The sequence below is a fragment of the Rhinolophus sinicus genome, chromosome 1 (genome assembly GCF_057876585.1).
Source record: "Rhinolophus sinicus isolate RSI-liver-muscle chromosome 1, RSI-T2T, whole genome shotgun sequence".
Lineage (NCBI taxonomy): Eukaryota > Metazoa > Chordata > Mammalia > Chiroptera > Rhinolophidae > Rhinolophus > Rhinolophus sinicus.
The window spans coordinates 141,966,432-141,988,124 of NC_142501.1; the positions used below are offsets into that span (position 1 = coordinate 141,966,432).

A 21,693-nucleotide genomic window follows, 5' to 3' on the forward strand; every position below is an offset into this window, starting at 1 on the left:
TTAACCCACTCCAATAACACCCATCTTCACCATTCCAATGAAAGGCCACCAAGGATGACCGTGCTGCAAATTCAAGTCATTTCTCCTTCAGCAGGAAGACAAAGTTGACCACTCTGTCTTCTCGGCGTCACTGACACCCCTCTCTCCTGGTTTTGCTAATACATCACTAATAGCTCACTCTCCTAATCCTTTATTGGTTCTCCTTGGTTCAACTTGAAATGTGCTAGGACCCCAAGACAATTACCAGGACTTTGTCCTAGACCATCTTCCTTTTCAAACCAAATTCTCCTAGAGTTAAGTCACCCAGTCTAAGCTTTAAATAGACCATCTATATACCTATGATGCCCAAATCTCTCTCCAGGTCTGAACTCCAGACTCATATACCTATTCAACTGCTTGTTACTTCCCCACCTTCCAAGAACAAAGCAAAATTCTTATTCTTCCCTGACAACTCCAATGTGCTCCTCCCACTCTTTTCCATCTCAGAAATTAGCACCACCATCTATCTAGTTGCTAAAAACAAAATCTACATGCTTTTCCTGGTTCTACATTTTCCCGCTGCACCATCAGCAAGTTCTGGTGACTCGACCTTTAAAACATCTCCCAAATATTTCTACTTCTCTTCAGCCCCCTATTCAACCTTAACCCCAAGCTACAATCATCTCTTGCCTAGGCTACCTAGAAAGGCTCCCCAAATGAGCTGAGTTCATTCCTGCCTCTCCCCCAACATATACACGAAAAGTTGCCTAACCAATTTCCTTTCTCCTCTTCCTTGCTAATGAAACCACAATTTTAAATTGGGGAGCAATGTGCTCAGCTACAAAACATTTCCTAGCCTCTCACAGAGGTTATGACACAGTCCTGGATTAAAAAAATAAAAACAGAGGTCACTTAATGGGGCTTCTCAGAAAGCTCTTTAAAGGGAAGGAACTCAGCTGGCATGTGCCTCAGCTCATGCCTTTCCCTTCCTGACATATTGTCTGGATCACTGACAGCCATTTTAAGAGTTTAAGGACAAGGGTCAAACTCCTAAGAATGGTAAACTGAAATTTAGAAGTAGTGTATTAACACCGTAAGGCCCCTAACAAAGCAACTCGGGAATAGTTCCCCCCAGACTGTTATTCGTTTGAACCATTACTACTGTTTCTTTTGTTACGTCCAGCCAAACTCAACTCTTGAATCCCTTTTCCTCAGACCTTCAGTCTCTTCATTCTCCATACAGCAGCCAACGTAGTCTTTTAAACACACAAATTTTGTCCTTTGCTTTAAATCCTCAAACGGCTTTCAGTCACTAAAAATCTAAATGTCTTACTTCGGACTTAGAAAATCTTATGTGATCTGACTCCCAACTGCATCTTCAACTTTATCTTGCACCATTCTCCTCCCTCACCCATAATACTCCAGCCACAATCACCTCATAGCAAATGCATCCCTGCTTCAAGACCTTTACATTAAACTGTTTCCTCTGATCTGGAAAGATCTTCCTGAGACACATGGCTTTATAATTCTGATCTCAATCTAAGTCTAAAATCCTAGGAAAGGCCTTTCCTGAACACCCAATCAAAGACAGCTAATTAATTTCATCTGTACAATATTATTATATTTCTCGCCGTTGCATTTATCACTTGCTTGTCTCTCTTCTTTTACCCCACTCCTCACTATGTCCCTAGCACATAGCATGGAGCTTGTGACACAGCATAAAGCGGGCTCTCAAACATAAATGAGCTGTTGGTACTAACATACATGGATGGATGCGCCTTGATGCCTAGCCTTGAGAAGCCTGGAGTCTAGTAGGAAAAGACTGCTTCAAATGACTAAAAAACATTAAAAATTATAGATTTGGGTGTAAAGTCACATGAAAATTATATTCAAAGCTCTTAAAAAAAAAGACAACTTCTAAATATGTGTATATATGACATACATAGAAAAAACAATGGGAGGAAATACCAAAGTTAAGAGTATCTCTGCATATTTGAAATATTTCATAGACAAAACAAACATTTTAAAGAAAAGAATTATCCGTGGGGGTGGGATTATAGGTAATTTTTAATTGAATACAGTTCCCTGTATTTTCCAAACTTCAATAAGCAAACACTTATTGAAGCAATTGGCTATTTAAAGGGCAAAAGCAATTAAATGGCTCCACATTCTTGACTGTATAATAACATTAGCTTTCTATATGCATATTAGAGTTGATCATCCTAATGTATAACAAAGTTAATTACAATTTACCCTCCCAAGTATAAGTTTAAGGGTTATTCCCTAGAAACCTTCTCCCTGAGGTTGTTACCCCACCCCCCACCCCCAATTTTCCTTACGTAAACCCAACAAACACACACATAATTAGCTGTTCAACATCTCATTGCCTTACTGGACCATAATTTACTCCACAACAGCATGGACCATGTCTATCTTACTAATAACACAGGTGGCATTCAATAAGTATTTGTTAAAGAAATGAAGCAAAATGTAGAATTAAACTAAAGAGTTAAACCGTAGGTACAGATGTTGTCACATATAATACTAAACAGACGCCCCTTGAGATCTTCAAACAAGAAGACTACAAAATAATGCAAGAAAAAAAAAAAAAAAGATTCCCTCACCACGATCTTACTTCCCAGTTTTTGGCTTGGACATTATATCACCCCAATTCAGGACCTGACTATATTATCAACACTTAAATTTAGAACAGAAACCCAACTTCACCTGGAGGCCACCTTTACCAACACAATCAACTCTTACTAGTCCCAGAGGCCGGATAAAAGTTATTACTTTCATAGTGGTTGGGGATGAGCTCCCTTGGAGCTTCAAAAAAAAAAATCCTTGAACTAATTCAGGAAAACAAGTGCCTCTGGCTTACCAGGCAATGTGTCAAGCAATGAAGAACCAAAAATCAGTGATACTTGGTCCCTGCCCTCAATGACTCACACAGTTCCTATGGGTAGATAGAGATAAAGCACCTAAGTAAACACCTAAGAATATAATCAAAGTATGACCAATCCCACAGACACAAAAAATGTCTCACATATACAACCACGTAAAATCTCATTCAAATACCCAATGACCTAGTAATACCACTCTCAGATACACACCCAAAAGTCTTGCACATGTGCACCAGCAAGAAACTGGAAATAACCAAATATACAATAAACAGATGCATAAACTACAGCATATATTTTTTAATGAAGGAACTACCACAAAATAATATAAGCAAAATGAAGCACAAAATGTTTTATTATCACTGCTGAAAACAACAGTATCAGACAATCCACAATTACGTATGCCAATCCCAAACAGGACAGGTCACCTGAAACAAACGAAAAACCCTAAAAATAAAGCACCCATGGTCACTTGAGACAAAAGGCTACATATACTCACCCTGCATTTGTAATTACTAGAAAAATATCCATAATCACACAAAGGCTGAAAATAATGAAGAGTATCATAGGTCTGCCCTAAACGTATGCAAACAGCACTTTCGGCAGCAGCTCCAAAAAAATTAGATACCCATCAGATTTTTTTGGAGTACTTTAAATGTTACCAAGCCTATTACATCCCAGACACCATGCAAAATGCTGGAGAAAAAGATAAGAATCCTCACGGAGCTCAATGATCTACCAGGAGCAGAAAGACATAATACAATTATCAATAATACCTGCTTTAATAAAATCCTGACAAAGTAATACTGGAGAACAGAGGTAAATTGTGGGTTCAAGTAAGGCTTAACAGAAGTGGCATTTTAGGATAACTAAATTTCAAAAGACAAAGAATGGAGGTGAGGGCTTATTCCAGGCAGACAGAACAACTAAATAGCAAGCAATTTAGTACAACTAAAGGTTTGAGGGATAGTTAGGGTGTAGGCATGCAACAACATTGAGACTTACAGGAAACAGGTCTGGAAAGGTGGACTAGAAGAGTATAAAGGTTTTGAATATGCAATACGCAGTAGAGAACCTAGAGGAAAATGACAAGATCATACTTACCAAATTAAATCTAGTGACATGTCACCAGGAGGGCTGAATAGATAGATGTGGGCAGAGATGATTAAAGGCAGAGAAATAAGTGTCACTAAGTAAACTATTGTAATATAAATAGTCCATTTGAAATACAAAAACCTGACTTAGGGTGATTAACAAAGGAATGCAGGACAGAGTCAGGATACAAATGGAGATGAGGGGATGAAACCAGCAATATAAAGGGTAGTAACAGACTGAAGGAAAAGCACTATCAAAACAAACTGGAAATTTCTTTAATGAAGAATTTCCAGAATTTCCAGAATGAAGATACTGGAAAAGCAGTATCAAAACAAAGAGGAAATCTCGGAGATGAGAATGTAAATGCTGAAGAAAGGTGTAAAACATGGATTGCTGAGAAGTTACTATGCATTTGACAATTTGGAAGCTATTGGTAATGCCTGAAGAAATTATTTCAATATGACATGGTAGAGACAGAAGCCGGAGTATAGAAGTTAAGGAATGAATTAACTTTTGAGAACCAAATATAGGAGAGTATCTTTATTATAATCAAAGCAGGAAAAAATTTCTTAAACAAAATACAAAAGGCACAACATAAGGAAAAGACAGAAAAATCTGACTATCTGACTACTTTAAAATTAAACTTTGGTAAGACAAAAGATATAACAAAGTTAGGTAAAATAGCCAGTCATAAAAGGATAATGTATAATAGAATAGTCAAATTCACAGAGACAGAAAGTAGAATGGTGATGGTTAGGGGCTGGGCTTCGGAGAAGTAGGGAGTTAGGTGTTTTATGGGTACAGAGTTGGTTTTACAAGATGAAGACTTCTGGAGATGGATAGTGGTAATGGTTGCACGACAATGTGAATGTATTTAATGCCAAAGAAATTATACACTTAAAAATATACAAGATGGTAAATTTTGTTATGTGTATTTTACCACAATTTCAAAAAGAGAATAACACAAAATAAAGTTAAAAGTCAAGCCACATAATGGAAGCAGTTAAAATTATATCCATAAAGAATTCCGCAAATCAAGAAAAATACAAACCATACAATTTCTCAAAAATGGATAAGGAATGCTAATGCTAAATTCACACAAGAAAGCCTAAAGGCTAATAAACACAAATATATACTTAATATGTCTACTGACTAGGGAATGAAAATTAAAATAAATTACCATTTCATATCTATCTGACTGACAAAAATCTAAGTCTTAGGTCATTAGAACTCTTATGTACTGCTAGCTAGTCCTGCAAAAGATGAAAATACACTCAGATATGTACTACAATTCTACTTCATAGAAAAACTTGTTATGTGCCCAAGAAAACATTTATAATAATGCTCAATGCACCTTTTTTAAATAATCGCTAACATAAGGTCCACATATATTCTTTTGTATTCTCCTCAGCCACTAGCCCCATAGGTTGTTTGCACACAATGACAAAGAAACGCTATCAGAAGCACTAAAGCTCCATATGTCAAGCCTTTTCTTAGTCAAATTCAAGTATACCTATCACTAAACCACTGAAGGAAACCTTTATGATCCAAGAACAATAAGCAGAAAATGAAAGCACAGTTAATTCTGATATCTTAACAGCCATCCATTTACTGAATGTTTAATGTGTCCCATGCGTTGCTCTAAGCACTGTAAAGACTTTTAATCTTCCCACATTTTCACAGATAAGAAAACTGAGATACAGTCAGTGCTGCATGCATTAAGAAGAAAAGCCAGGACTCAAAGCAAATCTAATTCCAAAGTCTGCACTCTTACTCACTAAGCTAAATTTACTTTATTATGCTTAAGGAGCTACATATCTCTGCCTCCTGGCAAATTTAAGTTCTCACACCAAGAAAGAAAAGCAAAATACACTTAAATACAATACTCAATACCAAACTGTCATTTATTGTTATACTTAAAAGTTTTACTAGCATTCAGCTTTTATGTATTATTTATGAAAAGGATAGTCCCATAAAACCATCAGATATAATGGCTGGAGTGGACTGGGTTCACCATTAACTAGTTCTATGTCACTGAGCACCAATCAATCTCTTCAGACCTCAGTTTCCTGATCTTACTCATAGGTGAGTCTGGCCTAGATCTAAGGTCTCTTTCAACACTTAACAGTCAGTGAATCTTAACACATTTCTAAGACACATTTCTTAGAAGCAATTTTAGACATGACCGCTATATATTAATATATTTTTTGAACACAGGCATCTTTTAAAAACCCTCAAAATTAAAACAAGCATGTAGTATACACTCATTTCTATTCTTTTACTCAAACACTCAAAGCTCATCTATGCTATTAGAAGTCAGGAAAGGGGTGGGGGTGGGGGTTCCTATGGTGCTGGCAATATTCTGTTTATTCATTTCAGTGCTGGTCACACTTTATTACATGCACATTTTACTTTGATATGAAAACTGTGTTTCTTTCCAAAGACAACAATGAAGAAACTTACAAAGATGCTCTAACTTCCACAACTATGTTTGTGTATACTAGAGCCATGCAATCTTTCTGTTCTAAGTATGTAAATGTGTTCCTTATTTTGTCAATCTCTGCTTCCTAGTTCCAATTCAGATGCATACAGAAGAGATCATTTGCTTATTACAGTATTCCTGTAATTCCTTTGGGACAGTCTTCTGAAATTTGAGGTCAGTCCTAACTTTCCTTTGGGACCTACCTCAAGAACCTCTTTTCATACACCTATCCTCACAAGTCCTATAGTATTTACTCTCTGCAGCTAACATTTTCATCTATCTCCAACCAGGTAAGTCTTTGGGGCTCTGGTCAATATGCTCAGTAACTGTTGATAACATTTACTGGGAAATAAGATATATTCTTTACGAAGAGGTGACAGGGGACGCCAGATGCATCTATCGTGTTTCCCCAAAAATAAGACCTAGCCAGACCATCAGCTCTAACGCGTCTTTTGGAGCAAAAGTAAGTATGACCCGGTATTTGTTATATTATATTACATTATATAAGATCGGGTCTTAGGGTCTTATATTAAAATAAGACCCGATCTTATATTAATTTTTGTTCCAAAAGATGCATTAGAGCTGATGGTCAGGTTAGGTCTTATTTTCGGGGAAACATGGTAAATCTATGCCTGATGGACACAGATCAAAGTCTTTATAATAGTAAACAAGAAATGCACCCCAAACAGTATTACTTCAATAGATTTTGATTTTTTTTAGTCTATAAACTTTCCTTGCTCAACTCACACCCAGAACCCCAAAAAGCACACTATTTAAATAAGTTATGCAGAACTATAACTTATGTCACTGTAACAACAAACCAACCACTTTTCTACTAAAAACTTTTTCTAATACTGCTTACATTGGTTTTTAACAGCGATTTCAAAGCTTTTTCTTTAAATCAAAAAGGATGAAGTTTAAAAGAAAAAGATAATCATTAATTTATAAAGGAGAAACAAACTTAGTCTTTAAAAAAAAACAGAAACAAAACATTCAAAGCTAGTAATAGCCATGCTATATAATTTTTTGTACCTTTACTGTCCATCTTTTATATAAATTAAACTACACATCTTACATAGTTAATAGTCTTAAATGTTCTTCTAAAGAGTTTCATCTACAGCAGTGTTCTCAACATTTGGCAACATCTGAAGACATTTCTAGTTGATACAACTGGCAGAAAGAGGGTAAGGAGGTGGGAGGGAGGGTTGGCTGTGCTACTACGTATCTGAAATAATCTAATGAAGTTAGATCGAATATGTTATATATTAAACAATGATACAAAAATCCACTTAAATGCTTAAGGAAAACTTACACAAACCTTATTCATGAAACCAATTTGTTAATGCCATAGATTTAAATAGTCTCTGTTAAGAATCCTATAAAATGTTAGCGAAGCACAGCTACAATATGAAAAAAAACTACAGGTACCATATAGCACAAAAACTGCAAGAAAGAGTAAGTGCTCTGATTTAAGGGCATTTTACTTCATTGAGCTTCAAATTTTAAAATATTTTGCATACTGAAATGCAAGTAAATCTTTACATTAATTACAGGCAAAACCTATATTAATGTTTACAATTAAATGTTAACAATTAAATTACGTTGTGTTTAAATCCTTTAACAAGTAATACAAACCATGATCAATTATTTTTAAACAATTAAAAGCAGGCCTATCCTTAGCAAGTCAAGACAGTGTGGTACAATATAAACACAAGCAGACCTAGATCCAAATCCCAAAGCTTTATGTTTGCAGACAAATAATTTAACTTTTCTGAATATTTTCTCCTTTAAGAAATAGGAAATCTAATTCAAAGACCTGTTCTTGAAAATTAGCAAAAATGTATTTAAAAAAATCGTACTGAGAGCCACTCTAAATGGTAGTTAACAGCAGTAATAGTAAATAACCAATGAATAAAGATTATAGTTGTTATATCCTCACAATCAACAATTCGCTTATGTAATTCGACTCATAAAATTAGAATGTACTCTAAACAAATTTTCCATTCCTATCAATTTTGAAACATTACTTGAAATTCTCACTCAGAAAAATATGACAGATAAAGGATAAATTTCCAGACAGACTCAAGGAAAAATGTCCTAGACGGTGCCTTTATTTATTATTTTATTTGTTTTGACTAAGTAACATGTTCGAATGTTTCAAAATTCAAAGGGGATCTTTTGGTGCATGTTGTCCCAGACATATCCAACTACCAACCTGTCATTAACCCCTTCAGATATATACACACAAAATATATATATTATATGAATCTGTATAGTTTCCCCTCTGATAAAAATGGTGGTCTTCACACTATTCTGCACCTGGCCTTTCACATTTGCTTTATCTTAGAGGCTATACTTTAATTAACAACACACTTAAAAATGGCCAATTATAACTTTTTATGGCCAGAATTCAGCAAACACTAGCAATCATTACAAAGGCACTTAAAAGCTGCCCCCCCATCCTTAAATCAACCAGTATTCCTAGTAAACACAAGCATATGAAATAAACTTTGGTAAACTGGAAATTTACACAGGTGACACAAAAAACTTGATTATTAGATCAACCACTCAAGACAGTGCATTTACATACTTAAAAAGGAAGCACATGGACTGTACTATAAATCCCTCAATGAGTTGAAAATAATTCACTTACAGAACTGGCCCTACTAAAACACAGGTGAAATAAAATATTGGAGCCAATAAAGCTATTTATTGGTTATATTCCAAAATTAAATTATCTGACCCTTTCTTAAATGTACTTTGAAACATACTTTCCAGAAGAAGATTCCTTCCATATTTATAAAGGTACGATTCTTTAAAAAAAAGTTTGTGTTTGCATTTCCTGTTTTCTTCCTCTGAAACACTAAGACACTTATTTGAAGCAAGGCTTCACCATCCCTTACATATAAACAGCAGTATTATTTTAACAATATGCATTACTATAGCAATACAAGATTTCTTTTAAGGTTCAATTTAAGTACTAAGAATATCACAGTGAAAAGTCACTGCATACAAGCAGAGACCATATAAATCACAAGAGCAGCAACTTATCACTTTTAAGTATTAGAAAATAAAGCATTAGAAGTTTTATATTAAGTTTCGGGATTGTACAACCTTATTACAAAAGGAATGTTTTAGGCTGTTGGTAACACTATTAGCTGCAATCTTTCATTAGGAACATATACGTCAACTATCCTGGAATATGTCTTCTTATTAAATAAAAAATAAAATCATTGTTTCACTGTGTATCAGTACATTTATGACTCTATTTCTGCAATACAAAATACAAAGTCATCCTTCCATTCAGAATTTTGGCACATGAACAAACACAGAGGTTTTGCTCTGCAAAACCGATCATTACTTATATACTACACTCAATAAATCTAGTATTTGCCATTTTTAAATAATTTTAAAGAATTACTTTCTCTAACTGGAAAGATACATAATCAGTATAGACTCGGTAGCAAAAAAAAAGCTGAAGTGCTACCAGATTTATGTCAATTGCTCATCACACATTTAGAGTGCTGAATTTCATAAATCATTGAGATTATCAAAGCACCAACATAAGAAAAAAATACAAACAGCAATGATACGTTCAAAAATGGCATGTGACATCTTGAAAATAATAATCATTTCAGTATTGCTTATTAATTTTTGTTTGTTAAATCCAAGGAGGAAAAACAATCTGGTATTCTTGTTGATTTGGGTATGAAAAATTTTACTGACACTTACATGGTTTTGAGTCAAATTACTAGAACACTTTAAATATCTTATATAAATAAATGTGGCTAACACTAAAGGATCTAAATTCTGCAGAACTCAAGAGCAGCTTGACAAAAATTTTTTTTTAAATCATTTCCGATATATTATGATATACCTACTCACTTGATAAGAAACTATAACAATGTATTAATCGGGCAAAATCCCATGTGTTTAATACGGCTGTTTTTCAAAAGTAAGAATTAACTATGAGGCACATCATAATGAAGTTTCACGGCACAACACAGTCACAAAGGCATTGTCTTAGGAGAGGCTTTCTGATCTGTAACTTCTGTAACTTGTAAGCAATATTTTGAAATAAGCTTCTCATACACTCCCATTATTTTTTCCTAGCTAAAAATATTTAAATGACTTTCATACAAAAAAAAAAACTTGCCTTCACCCAGTCACAAGCTTTAGGTGTCAACACAAAAGAGGCCTAGGAATCGGGGGTAAATGAAAATGAGATAATGGTCTAGATTGGAATTAATTTCCTATTTGAGGTGAAAATTCCCTTATCCCCCACTCAAATAAGACAGTATCCCATTATGTCTCCTCTTCTCTCCCAACACCCAACCAAGAGCGAGCAACTCAAAACATCCTTCTCCTTTCATCAATAACTAGGGACTTACTTTAAGGAAAGGACAGTGGAGGCCAGACAGGCTATAACCGAGAATACCCTTAAAAGTGTGGGCCTTTGAGCAGCGCGGCTCTCCGGATCCAGTTACCACCTTTCCCCTTCCCCCAACCCACTTCCCGGGTTTTCTCAGGCTCGGCCTGCTCCCTCCCCACCACCTTACAGCCACACTTCCAGCTGTTGCCACTGCCCCGGGGTCTCTCTAGAGCTCACACCCACCAAGTGCCCCTTCTCCATCTGCCCCCCCCCCCCCAAACCATGTTCCTCTCCACACGATCCGCCCGCGAGACCGTCCATCCCAGGGCCCTGGGAGGGGAGGGGAAGGCGGCGGAAGAAGGGGGGAGACTGCTGCTTCCCCACAGGCAGAAGAGCGGCCGCAAGGAGGGCCACCCGGGGGTTACCGGGATATTGGGAGCCGCCGCTGGCAGGGCCCTCCCGCCCTGGGCTGAGATGGGGGATGTCCCGGAGTTCATTTCTGACCTCCTCGCTCTTCAGCACCTCCTTGAACTCCCGCTTGATTCGCTGCACCGCGATGTTGGCCATGTCTCCGCCCGCAGCTGATTCGTACCCGCCTCCTCCGCCACCGCTACGACCACCGCCACCGCCGCCACCTCTTCCTCCACTGCCTCCTCCTTCGGCGATTCACACCCGAGCACACCAACACTGCCACTGCCACCCCGGCCGCCTCGCTCTCTCCAGTATGGGATCACCTCCGTGCCCGGCCACCAAAATGGCGCCGGCCCCGCGCATGCGCACGACGCTGACCCGACCGGGCGGCGCAGCCGCTACGGTTGTAGCCCCACACGCCTCAGCCGCGAGCCGGGAAGCGGCGAGCCCCGCGTCGCGCCGCGCCGCGCCTCCCTGCCGGAGCTGCGGCCGCGTGGCTCCGCCCTGCCGGCGTTTGGGGCCTGGAGGGTGCGGCTTCCGCGCGAGCCTGCCACACACCGGCCTCCCCGGTCGTCTCCTGTTCCTCCGCCTGGCTTCAAACCTGTATGGTATGCTCCGGGCTTCCAGCCCCTAGCCAAGGGCTGGAGTCCAACCTGACGGGTTCCTACGGCCCCAGTCGGCTTGGAGCACTGCCCTGAACTCAAGCAGACCCACGGGCTTAATGCGCTTGGCTCTGTGTGTGAAAAAACACTATCCCAGAACTCAGACCGGCCGGTTTTCTGCAGCTCGTAGGCCCAGAAAATCCACCGCTGTCCGTTTTTGTTCTGAAGCCATTACAGAGCCACTATTACGATCATGCGAGGTATTACAAATCATTGAATTAAATATGGTCTTTGTTGGGTCCCATGCTCCATGGAGATGTTTGAGATGGTTTTAGAAGCCGGGTATTGATCTTTGATCTATTTTGATAATAAATACCTAGCTGTGGAACTAAAGCCGTAGTTTTTAAATTTGAGTATACATCGGAATCCATTGTTTAAAAAATCGGATTCTTGGGCCCCATTGTTGGAGTGTGGGGTAGGCCTAACAATTTGTACTTCTAACAAGTTCCCAAATGCTGCTGCTCCTACTCCTGGTTCAGGGACCACACTGTGAGAACCACTGAATAAAGCATGTGAAAATAATTTACATGTATATTACAGTGAAAAATGGAGAAATAGATGTTTTCTGGGGAAGAAGGGCAGCTTTAATTCTGTAGGTCTAGGGCCTACCACAGTATCTGGCACTAGTAGGCACTTAATAAATATTGAATGAATAAATGAGTAAAGATAAGAGTAAAATGTTTTAAGTGGAAAGTAAGTTTGAAAGGCAATGTGAAGTGGTTGCGAGAGTTTACAGTAAGTAATATGGTTTTGGTGATTCGATAGTTTGAATAAAACGTTTTAGAATAATAAAGGTTACTTAGAAGTTTATATTTCACTCACTTCTTTCACCTAACCAATTAGTAAAGTACCCTATTAGAAAAATATCACAAATACAGTACACTGTCTTAGCAAATATTACTAAGATTGTGGCAGCAAAGAAAGGAAATAGCCACAGGGAGTGAATCACTCAGGGGAGGCACATGGCAAAAAAGATTTTCTGGAACCCCTGCCACAGGAACCAAGAGGATATTTTTGATTCCAGCTCTCCTCCATGCCAGCTCTCTTGGCCAACTTGGTTTTCTCACCTGGAAAATAAGAAAGCTGGATTAGGTGATCTTTTTCAAGTTTTGAAAGTTCAGAATTTTAAAGCATCATGGGGAAACCTTTCCCTAAACGGACTAAAATAAATTATAAAAACCCTTTCTGCAGAGCCCCCTAGTGGTCCTAAGAGGAACCAATTATATATGTGTGTCATGGTACAATGAATTACTGGTGTGATATAAATCGTGCAATGCTATGTGTATTTTTTCCAGTACATTAAAAATAATTATCGTGAAGTGTGCAAATTTTTTTTTGAGTATTTTGCATTTATTACTTTCAGTCCCCAGTCTTATCTTAGAACTTCAAAGAAACTTGGAACATTCAAATCACAAGAGTACTAGTTAGAAGGGTTTGGTAATTTCTTTGAGGGAAAGGGGTTTGGTAATTTTTAAATGCACATAATCATTGGCCTTGAAATTCTACTTCCAGGAAGTCATTCTAGAGTTTTTCCAGAGAATAAGGCAACTACGTATTAACTGATAGGAGGCAATCCTAAAAATACATTTTAAGGAGGGAAAAAAGCACTATGCTAAATGTAATGTGGTATCCTGAATTGAACTCTAGAACTGAAAGGACATAACTAGTGAAATCTGAATAAGTTATGTAATTTAGTTAATAGTATTGTACAATGTTAATTTCTTTGTTTTGACTAAGTATTAGGGTTATTTAAGATGTTGACATTAGTAGAAGCAAGTAAAGAGTATACAAGAATCTCTGAAATGTCTCTGTAAATCTAAAATTATTCCAAAAGAAAAAGTTTACTTTTTCAAAAGCATGATGCAATCCATATTGTATATATAATACCACCATATGTGCGAAGGAAGAAAGGAATATGCTTGTGTATATAATACTTGTGAATCCATAAAATATCACTGGAGAAATACATAAGAAACTGACAACAGTGGTTATCTCTGAGAAAGCCACTTAAGTTGCCTTGCGGAAGGCAAAGTGGGAGACTTTTCACCATGTATCCTATTGTATATTTTATCTATTCAAAACTAAATTTTTAAAAATGAGTTTCCAGTAATGCAGATTATATGCTCTTCACTGTTAAGATCTAGTTCTGATTAATTACTTCATTAAGTAATTAATTAATTAAGCAACTATTTATTGAATGTCTACTATGTGCCAGGCATGACCTAGGCCCTGGAGGGATATCAGTGAACAAGAGACAAAGAAAACCTGGAATTGTAGGATTTACATTCTAGCAGGGATGGGGAGAATTAATTTTAAAGTATAGTCTGCAGACACCTGGGGGCCCCTGAGATATTTTCGGGAGGCAGTCTGCACTGCCCAAACTATTATCATAATAAAACTAAGACATTATTTGCCTTTTTACTGCATTGACATTTGCACTGATGATGTAAAAGCTATAGTGGGCAAAAAAATTACTGTAGTAGTAATAATTTTATTAATACCACATACTATTAAAAAATGCCACTTTAGAATGTTTTTGGTGAAGCAGTAGAGATTATTAATTTTTATTAAACTTAAACTTTTGAGTACATATCTTACTAATATTCTGTATGATAAACGTGAAGGATACATAAAGCTCGTCTGCTGTACACCAAGATATGTGGCAAAGCACTTGTGCAATTGGTTGAGTTACGAGCTGAACTAGCCAATTTTTCATAGAACACCATTTTTACTTGAAGTAATGATTGAGACAAATTATGTTCATTAGGAGTTGGGTATTTGGCAGATATTTTATCAAAAATGAACAATGTGAGCCTGTCACTTCAAACTGGCAGAATTTGTTGCCAATGATAACATTCAAACTTTCAACTGAAAATTAGAGTTTTTGAAACGACATCTGCCACTTTGACTTGACAGCTTCCCAATACACTTTAAGACAGTTCTGATTAAATTGATGGTGATATTAACAAATGAGATTACTTGAAATGGTACAAATGTTTTAACATTTGGAAGATCTGCATAAATTAGTGAACCAATATTTTCCAAATGACCAATGCATGATATTACAGAATTCATGTATGGGTAAAACATCCATTTAAGGGTTGAGAGAGACCAATGCATTTTAATGTAACAGTACAAAAAATTCATTGATAATGTTTCAGATTCCACATTGCAACTAACCTTTAAGAAACTACCATTTGTCTAGATTTATCGTAGTATTAAAGAAGAATATCCACAATTATCTGAAAAAGTTATTAAAATTCCCAACTATGTATCTGGATGAGGCTGGATTTTCTTCATATACTTCAACCAAAGCAACATAGGCAACATTGAATGCAAAAGCATATATGAAAATTCAGCTATGTTCTATTTAGCCAGGCATTAAAGAGATTTTGTTAGGAAAATATATTTATTTTTCACTTAAAATATATTATTTATGTGAGCATGTAATGGATTTATTATAGTTGTTAATAAGTGTTTCAATAATTTGTCAGTTTTAATTTCTAACACAATGTTGTTTAACCCTCAAACAAATGCTCTTTGGAATTCTCAATATTTTTGAAGATTGTAAAAGAATCTTGAGTACATTTAAGTATACTATACTGCTTAGACGTGAGGCTTAAATCTAAAAAGTCACACACTTTCAGAATAATTTAGAAAAATGTATATATGTAAAGGTTGTAAAATTGGTTTTAGATTGATGGAGGAAAGTTAATCTGGTAACTCTTCTGTTGTCCCTAACAGAACAATGTGTTTTGATGTGTTGGTTCACATAAAAAAATACAGTAAGGCATAATAATGCTTTGCTGACCCTTGATAATAATCGCCAACATTGGAAATGTGATCGTCTTCCTTTTTGTATCTCCTGCTATTACTGTTACTGCTTTTGAGATTCAAATTTCCTGTTCTTCTAAATGCAGAGCAATATTTTTTCTATGGCCTTTCCTGACCTTTTGTTTTGCTAGCTTTTGGAGATTTTTTTCCTCTGTCTCTCACCACTGCCTATTCCACCCAAGCCTCTCATTTAACTCTCTTTTTGAAACACCCATTCATAAATCTGAGATCATTTTGCTTTTTTCAAACCCCTTCACTGAGTTCTGCCCTTTCCATCTTGTTAGCTCCTCTCCCCTACCTTTTCCCAGCTCTAGCAGCAAAGGTGGAAAACAACATTTAGATCCACAGTTGGACTTCTAAACTTAGCTCCAGGCCAGTGGGCACCATGGTATTGATTGTAATTACACTATATCCCAAATGTAGAGAATTGATCAGAACTCCCACCATTGTGGCTTTCAGCATTATCTACAGCGTGTTGTGCAAAGCTGGTTTTAATAGCACAGAAAATGTTTCCTTGTCTTAAGTTACTGATTAGGATCTTGTCAGGCACAGAGATTCTTTAGATGGGAGTCTTTTTAGGAAAGGATTTCATACTTCCACTCTGTCCAAGGACTGTGCATCTACAAGTGGGACACAGCTATGGGGCCTTTACACTTCACATTCAAGACACCAGCTCTCTCTCCAGTAGACTGCCCTCGGCTGATCATCCCAATTGTTTTTGCTGAGTTGGTTAATTCTTTTGTGTCTTTTAAAGTAAGAGTTCTCTATTTTAGAGCTTAGAGTCACTGGGGCCCCAGTGCAAAGACCCCAATCCTCCAGAAGTCACTCTTCAAAATCTCCTTCCTTTGGTCATCTCAAAGACCATGAACTGTCCAACATGGGAACTTCCCACTAACGAAAATCCACATCTGACTTTTACCTACTCAACCCCTCAATTATGTCAATTGTTTATCATTCATTTAGAACACAGATTTTCATAAGTCATATAAGCCTCATTAAGTCAGCCAGATAGTTTTCATTTGGTCCTCCAAATCTACTGTCCAATGTTCTCTACTCTGCCCCTAAATGCTGGAGGTATGAACTACAATGTTGTCTCTACATCAACAAGACGTCCTTACCTTCTGGACTCCAGTTGAGCGTGGCAAATGGGAGGCTCTGGCAGGAAATGAGGCCAAGGGTTAACAATGCTGCATTTCCCTACCAAAGGCTACAATTCCTGTCCAGTAGCTCTCTCCTTCAGCCACAGCTACAGCTACTACTATTGCTTTTCCACGATTCTGGTAATCTTGCTCCCTTTACCCCATCAAGCCTGGAGGTGCCAAGAGCTCCCTGCTGTTGTTAGCCTTTGTCAACTGCCTTTAACTTTTATAAATAGTCTCTTCAACAAATTCTTCTGATTAACTACTGGCATCCTGCCAAGACCCTTTCTCATACACCAAGGTACAACCATAATTTCTTACTCTCCTGGATATTGCTGTTACTGAGGAAGCTAACCACTCTTTTCTCTACTGTTTTGCAGCCTGTGCATCAAGATCACTCAGAGGAGCTCAGTGTTACAACTTTTCCCCACTAGAGGGAAGACCAAACTGAGGGACCAACTGAGAATGACCACTGCAGGTATTGCCCTATAAATAACAGATAAAAATCTTTCCCTTCCTTGGTGATCCCTGAAGTGAAGAGTCACACCCACTTTCAGCTCTCTGTAGCTGAGCATTCAATTGTATCATCCAAGGGAATGGCTCCTTTCCAGGATAAAAAATACAGCTTAGGTCCCTCTTCCCAGAGGCTTAAAGAAGCATATGCAAAAGAATTCCCCCTGTGCTATCTAAAGTTAGCAAGCACTATGATTTAGGCACTTTCAGGAGACCCTACAGAGGCCTGGCTTCTCTGCATAAGAGAACTGTAATGAGAAACATAATCCAAAGTAGTAGGAGACATACCAAATAAACATTTCAACAAAAGCATTGTGCTCAGAATTTGATGCAACTATGTTTTATATTAATACTTCTTATGATTTTGATGTATTCACAATATTATGAATTTTCACACATCTTTAACCTATTAGCATAATATTTTATTAAGTTAACATTAGGAAGGATGTTAGTTTTAAAGAAAAGTAGTTTAAATCGCATTTGGTAATTTATTATTCCACAATTGTGTATATTTGATTAAGGAAGATACATCTCAAATTTCCCATCTGAAAAGTGCAGCAAAGCACTTAGATACTACAACAATTAGAGCTTCAAATATGTCTAGACTAGTATGTAAACTAAGCACACTTACTGATAAATTGAATTATTTTTTAAAAACATCTAAGCCTTATTTTACTCACTAGACAATTAGATTTTTAGATTTCTGTCATTATTTAAAACTAAGTATGAAGGATGTTTTTTATACAGGCTGTAAATATGCTTCCTTGCAACACCTCCCAAGGTTTTTACTTTTCTTATTTGCGGTAAATTTACATAACATAAAACTTACCATTTTAACCATTTTTAAGTATACAGTTCAATGGCCTTAAGTACATTCACACTGTTGTTTAACCATCACCACCATTCATTTCTGGAACTTTTTCATCATCCCAAACTAAAACTCTATATCCATTAAACAATAACTCCCCATTTTTCCCTCCTCTTGGTCTCTGGCATCCACTATTGTATTTTCTGTCTTTATGAATTTGACTATTCTAGGTACCTCATTTAACTGGAATCATACAATATTTGTCCTTTTGTGCCTGGCTTCTATCACTTATGATGTTTTCAAGGTTCATCTATGTTGTAGCATGTATCAGAACTTCCTTTTTAAGACTGAATAATATTCTGTTATATTTATATATCACATTTTGTTTATCCCTTCATCATCCATTGATGAACACTAGGGTTGTTTTCACCTATTGGCTTCTGTGACTAATGCTCCTATGAGCATAAGTGTGTAAATTATCTCTTCAAAACCCTGCTTCAATTCTCTTGAGTATATATTTGCTGTATCACATGGTAATTCCATGTTTAATTTTTTGAGGAACCACCATACGACTGTCTACAGTGACTGAATAATTTTCATTCCTACCAGGAGTGTAGGAGAGTTCTAATTTCTCCACATCCTTGCTGACACTTATTACTTTCTGTTTTTTCTTTTTTCTCTTTTATAATGTCCATCCTAATGTGTGTGAGTTGGTGTCTCATTGTGGTTTTGATATGCATTTCCCTATTGATTAAGTGATGTTAAGCATCTTTTCACGTACTTACTGGCCATTTGTATAACTTTGTTGGAGAAATATAGTTCTTTGCTTACTTTTGAATCAGATTGTTTGTTTTGTTGTTGTTGAGTTGTAGGAGGCTTTTTAAAAAAAAACATATTCTGAGTATTAATCCCTTATCAGATACATGATTTGGAAATATTTTCTTCCATTTTGTGGGTTACTTTTTCATTAGCTTGATAGTGTCTTTGATTCAAAGTGTTTAATGTTGATGAAGTCCAATTAATCTTTTTTTTTTCTCAGCTGTGCTTTTGTTGTTATATCTAAGAAATCATTGCCAACTCTAATGTCATGAAGATTTCCTGTTTTCTTCTAAAATTTTTATAGTTTTGGCTGTTTATGTTTAGACTTTTTGTTCCTTTTGAGTTGATTTTTGTATATGGTTTAAGATAAGGGTCCTACTACATTCTTTTGCATGTAGATACCAAGTTTTCCCAACATCATTTGTTGACTGTCTTTTCCCCATTGAATAGTCTTGGCTCCCTTGTTGAAAACCCATTTGATCATATATGTGAGGGATCATCTTAAGCTTTTAACCACAAAGTTTATTCTTATCTTTCTTCCCAGGCAAATCTTTATAGTTGAAGAAAAGCCATTATTATTATCATCAACATTTATGGATGTACAAGTAACTGTTAGATGTTAGGGATACATAAAGGAATTAAGATATAGACTCTGCTCATGAAACTTAGTAGGGGAGATAGAATAGCTCTTTAAAAGACATATACAAATACAGGATAGCATATGCTAATTTTAAAATAAATGGCACAGAAATTACATGCCTTAGGAGTTCAGAGGCTGTGGTTTTAGAAATGGATTTTAAATATTAAGATACCAATCAGTATGCACACAAGTGTTCACAGTAGCGTTAGTCATGATAGCCAACAAAAAATGAAACAGTGCAAATGTGCATGAACTGATGAATGGATAAACATAAGTGGTATATCTATACAATGGAATATTATCCAGCAATTAAAAAAATAAAGTACTGATGCATGCTACAACATGATGAACCTTAAAAACATTACACATAGTGAAAGAAGCCAGTCACAAAGGGCCAAATATTGTGTAATTCCATGTATATGAAATGTTGAGAATAGGGAAATCTATACAAACAGAAAGTAAATTACTGGTGGCCTAGATCTGGAGGGGAGGGGAGGGAAAGGGGATAGAATGGAAAGTGACTGCTAATGGGCATGGGATTTCTTTTCTGGGTGATGAGAATGTTCTGAAACTGATTATGATGGTGACTGTGCCACTCTGTGAATACACTAACAGCCATGAAGTTGTATACATTAAACAGGTGAGTTGTATTGTACGTAAATTGTCTCAATAAAGGTGTTACTTAAAAAAATAAAATAAAAATGAACAACTTCACCAGCCCCATCACTCCTAAAAACAATATGAATTTTATTGTATGTGAACTACATTTCAATAAAGCAGTTACTTAAAAAGAAAGAAAGAAAAGAAAATATACCAATCAGTAATCCAGAAGGAACTACTGTCTGGGTCAGAAGACCTGTTTCTCTTAGGTTTATAGAATCCCACATGAAGCCATGCAAAAGAGTGTGAATTTTTATGTCTAATACAATAGGAAATTATTGAAAGCTTTTGTTTCAAGTAATGCTATACTGATGCTGTGTTTTAGGAAGATTAATACTGGCAGGTCTGGGTAGGCTGGATTGGAATAGAGAGGGAGAAGGAAGCCTACTTAGGTAGCTGTGAAAATATTCGAGGACAGTGTTTCCCAACAGTGGGTCTAACATCATCAGTATCACTTGCGAACTTGTTAGAAATGCAAATTCTTGGTTCCCACCCCAGGGCTACTGAGTCAGAAACTTTGAATTAGGGTCCAGCAATCTGTGTTTTAATAAATCCTCCAGGTGATTCTGATGTGGGGGAACAGTTGAGAACCACTGCTATAGGAGAAAAGTAAAGCGTACCTGTAAGAGGGTAGTAATCATGTGAACGGAGACAAAAGTATATACATATATATGTAAAATATTTCCAGCCAACTGTTTAGATTTAAAAGTCAAGAGGAAGAAAGGAAGCAAAGAAAACTCACAGCTTTCCTTTGGTGTCATTAACAGAAATAGGGAAGATAGGAAGAAGTGCAGGTATGGGAAGAAAATCAGTTCAAATGTTTATATTCTGAGCTGATTGATGAAGCAGACACTGTTCATTGCCCACCCAAATCCATTTCCCTCACCTGTCCCATCCTCCTTAGCAGAGTCTGTTTTTGTTCAAGTGTCCATCATCCACTTGATTGTTCAAGTGTCCATCATCCACAGCCATGTGCTCAAGGGAGTCTGTCACCCTCCCCAGACCCAAAAAGTGACTCTTGATTGGCCCAATAATCATGGTTGTCTTAATTAGGTTAGGTATGAGCATGTGCCATAATTCTGGCCAGTCATCAGTGAGGATGCTGCAGGTCTGCAGGTCTCAGATGGAAGAAGGGGTCTCCGGTTTTCCTTTAAAAAGACACAAAGCAGGGTCATTCCCTTTTTCCTGCCTCTGGATATCACTGAGCTGGAACTCAATAGCCATCTATTGCATGACCATGAGGATACTATCTAACAGTGATCTGGAAGTTCTATACAGTTAAAATTCCAAGAAAAAAGAAGGAACATTCTGAGTGCTTACTTAGTGTCAGGCATTTTCCCAGGTGCTTTACATATGTAATTAAATTATCAAAATTAACT

General features: G+C 36.9%; 2 protein-coding genes across 8 annotated transcripts in view; one reads left to right on the forward strand and one right to left on the reverse strand.

Annotated features, from left to right (window-relative positions):
• UBE2K (ubiquitin conjugating enzyme E2 K) overlaps positions 1-11,593 on the reverse strand; it is a 52,563-nt gene extending 40,970 nt beyond the window's left edge. The window contains exon 1 of one of the 3 annotated variants that reach the window (XM_019751921.3): positions 11,333-11,593. In XM_019751921.3, the coding sequence (XP_019607480.1) occupies positions 11,333-11,395 (63 nt within the window). In that variant the 5' untranslated portion in view covers positions 11,396-11,593. Of the gene's footprint in view, positions 1-11,253 lie in introns of all 3 variants that reach the window. The other 2 variants (XM_019751922.3, XM_074324573.2) reach the window with 2 other exon arrangements.
• Positions 11,543-21,693, forward strand: part of LOC109458377 (uncharacterized) — a 43,535-nt gene continuing 33,384 nt past the window's right edge. For all 5 annotated transcript variants that reach the window (XM_088790105.1, XM_088790108.1, XM_088790107.1 and 2 more), the window contains exons 1-2: positions 11,543-12,101; positions 17,255-17,352. In XM_088790105.1, the coding sequence (XP_088646231.1) occupies positions 11,553-11,873 (321 nt within the window). In that variant the 5' untranslated portion in view covers positions 11,543-11,552 and the 3' untranslated portion in view covers positions 11,874-12,101; positions 17,255-17,352. The remainder of the gene's footprint in view (positions 12,102-17,254; positions 17,353-21,693) is intronic.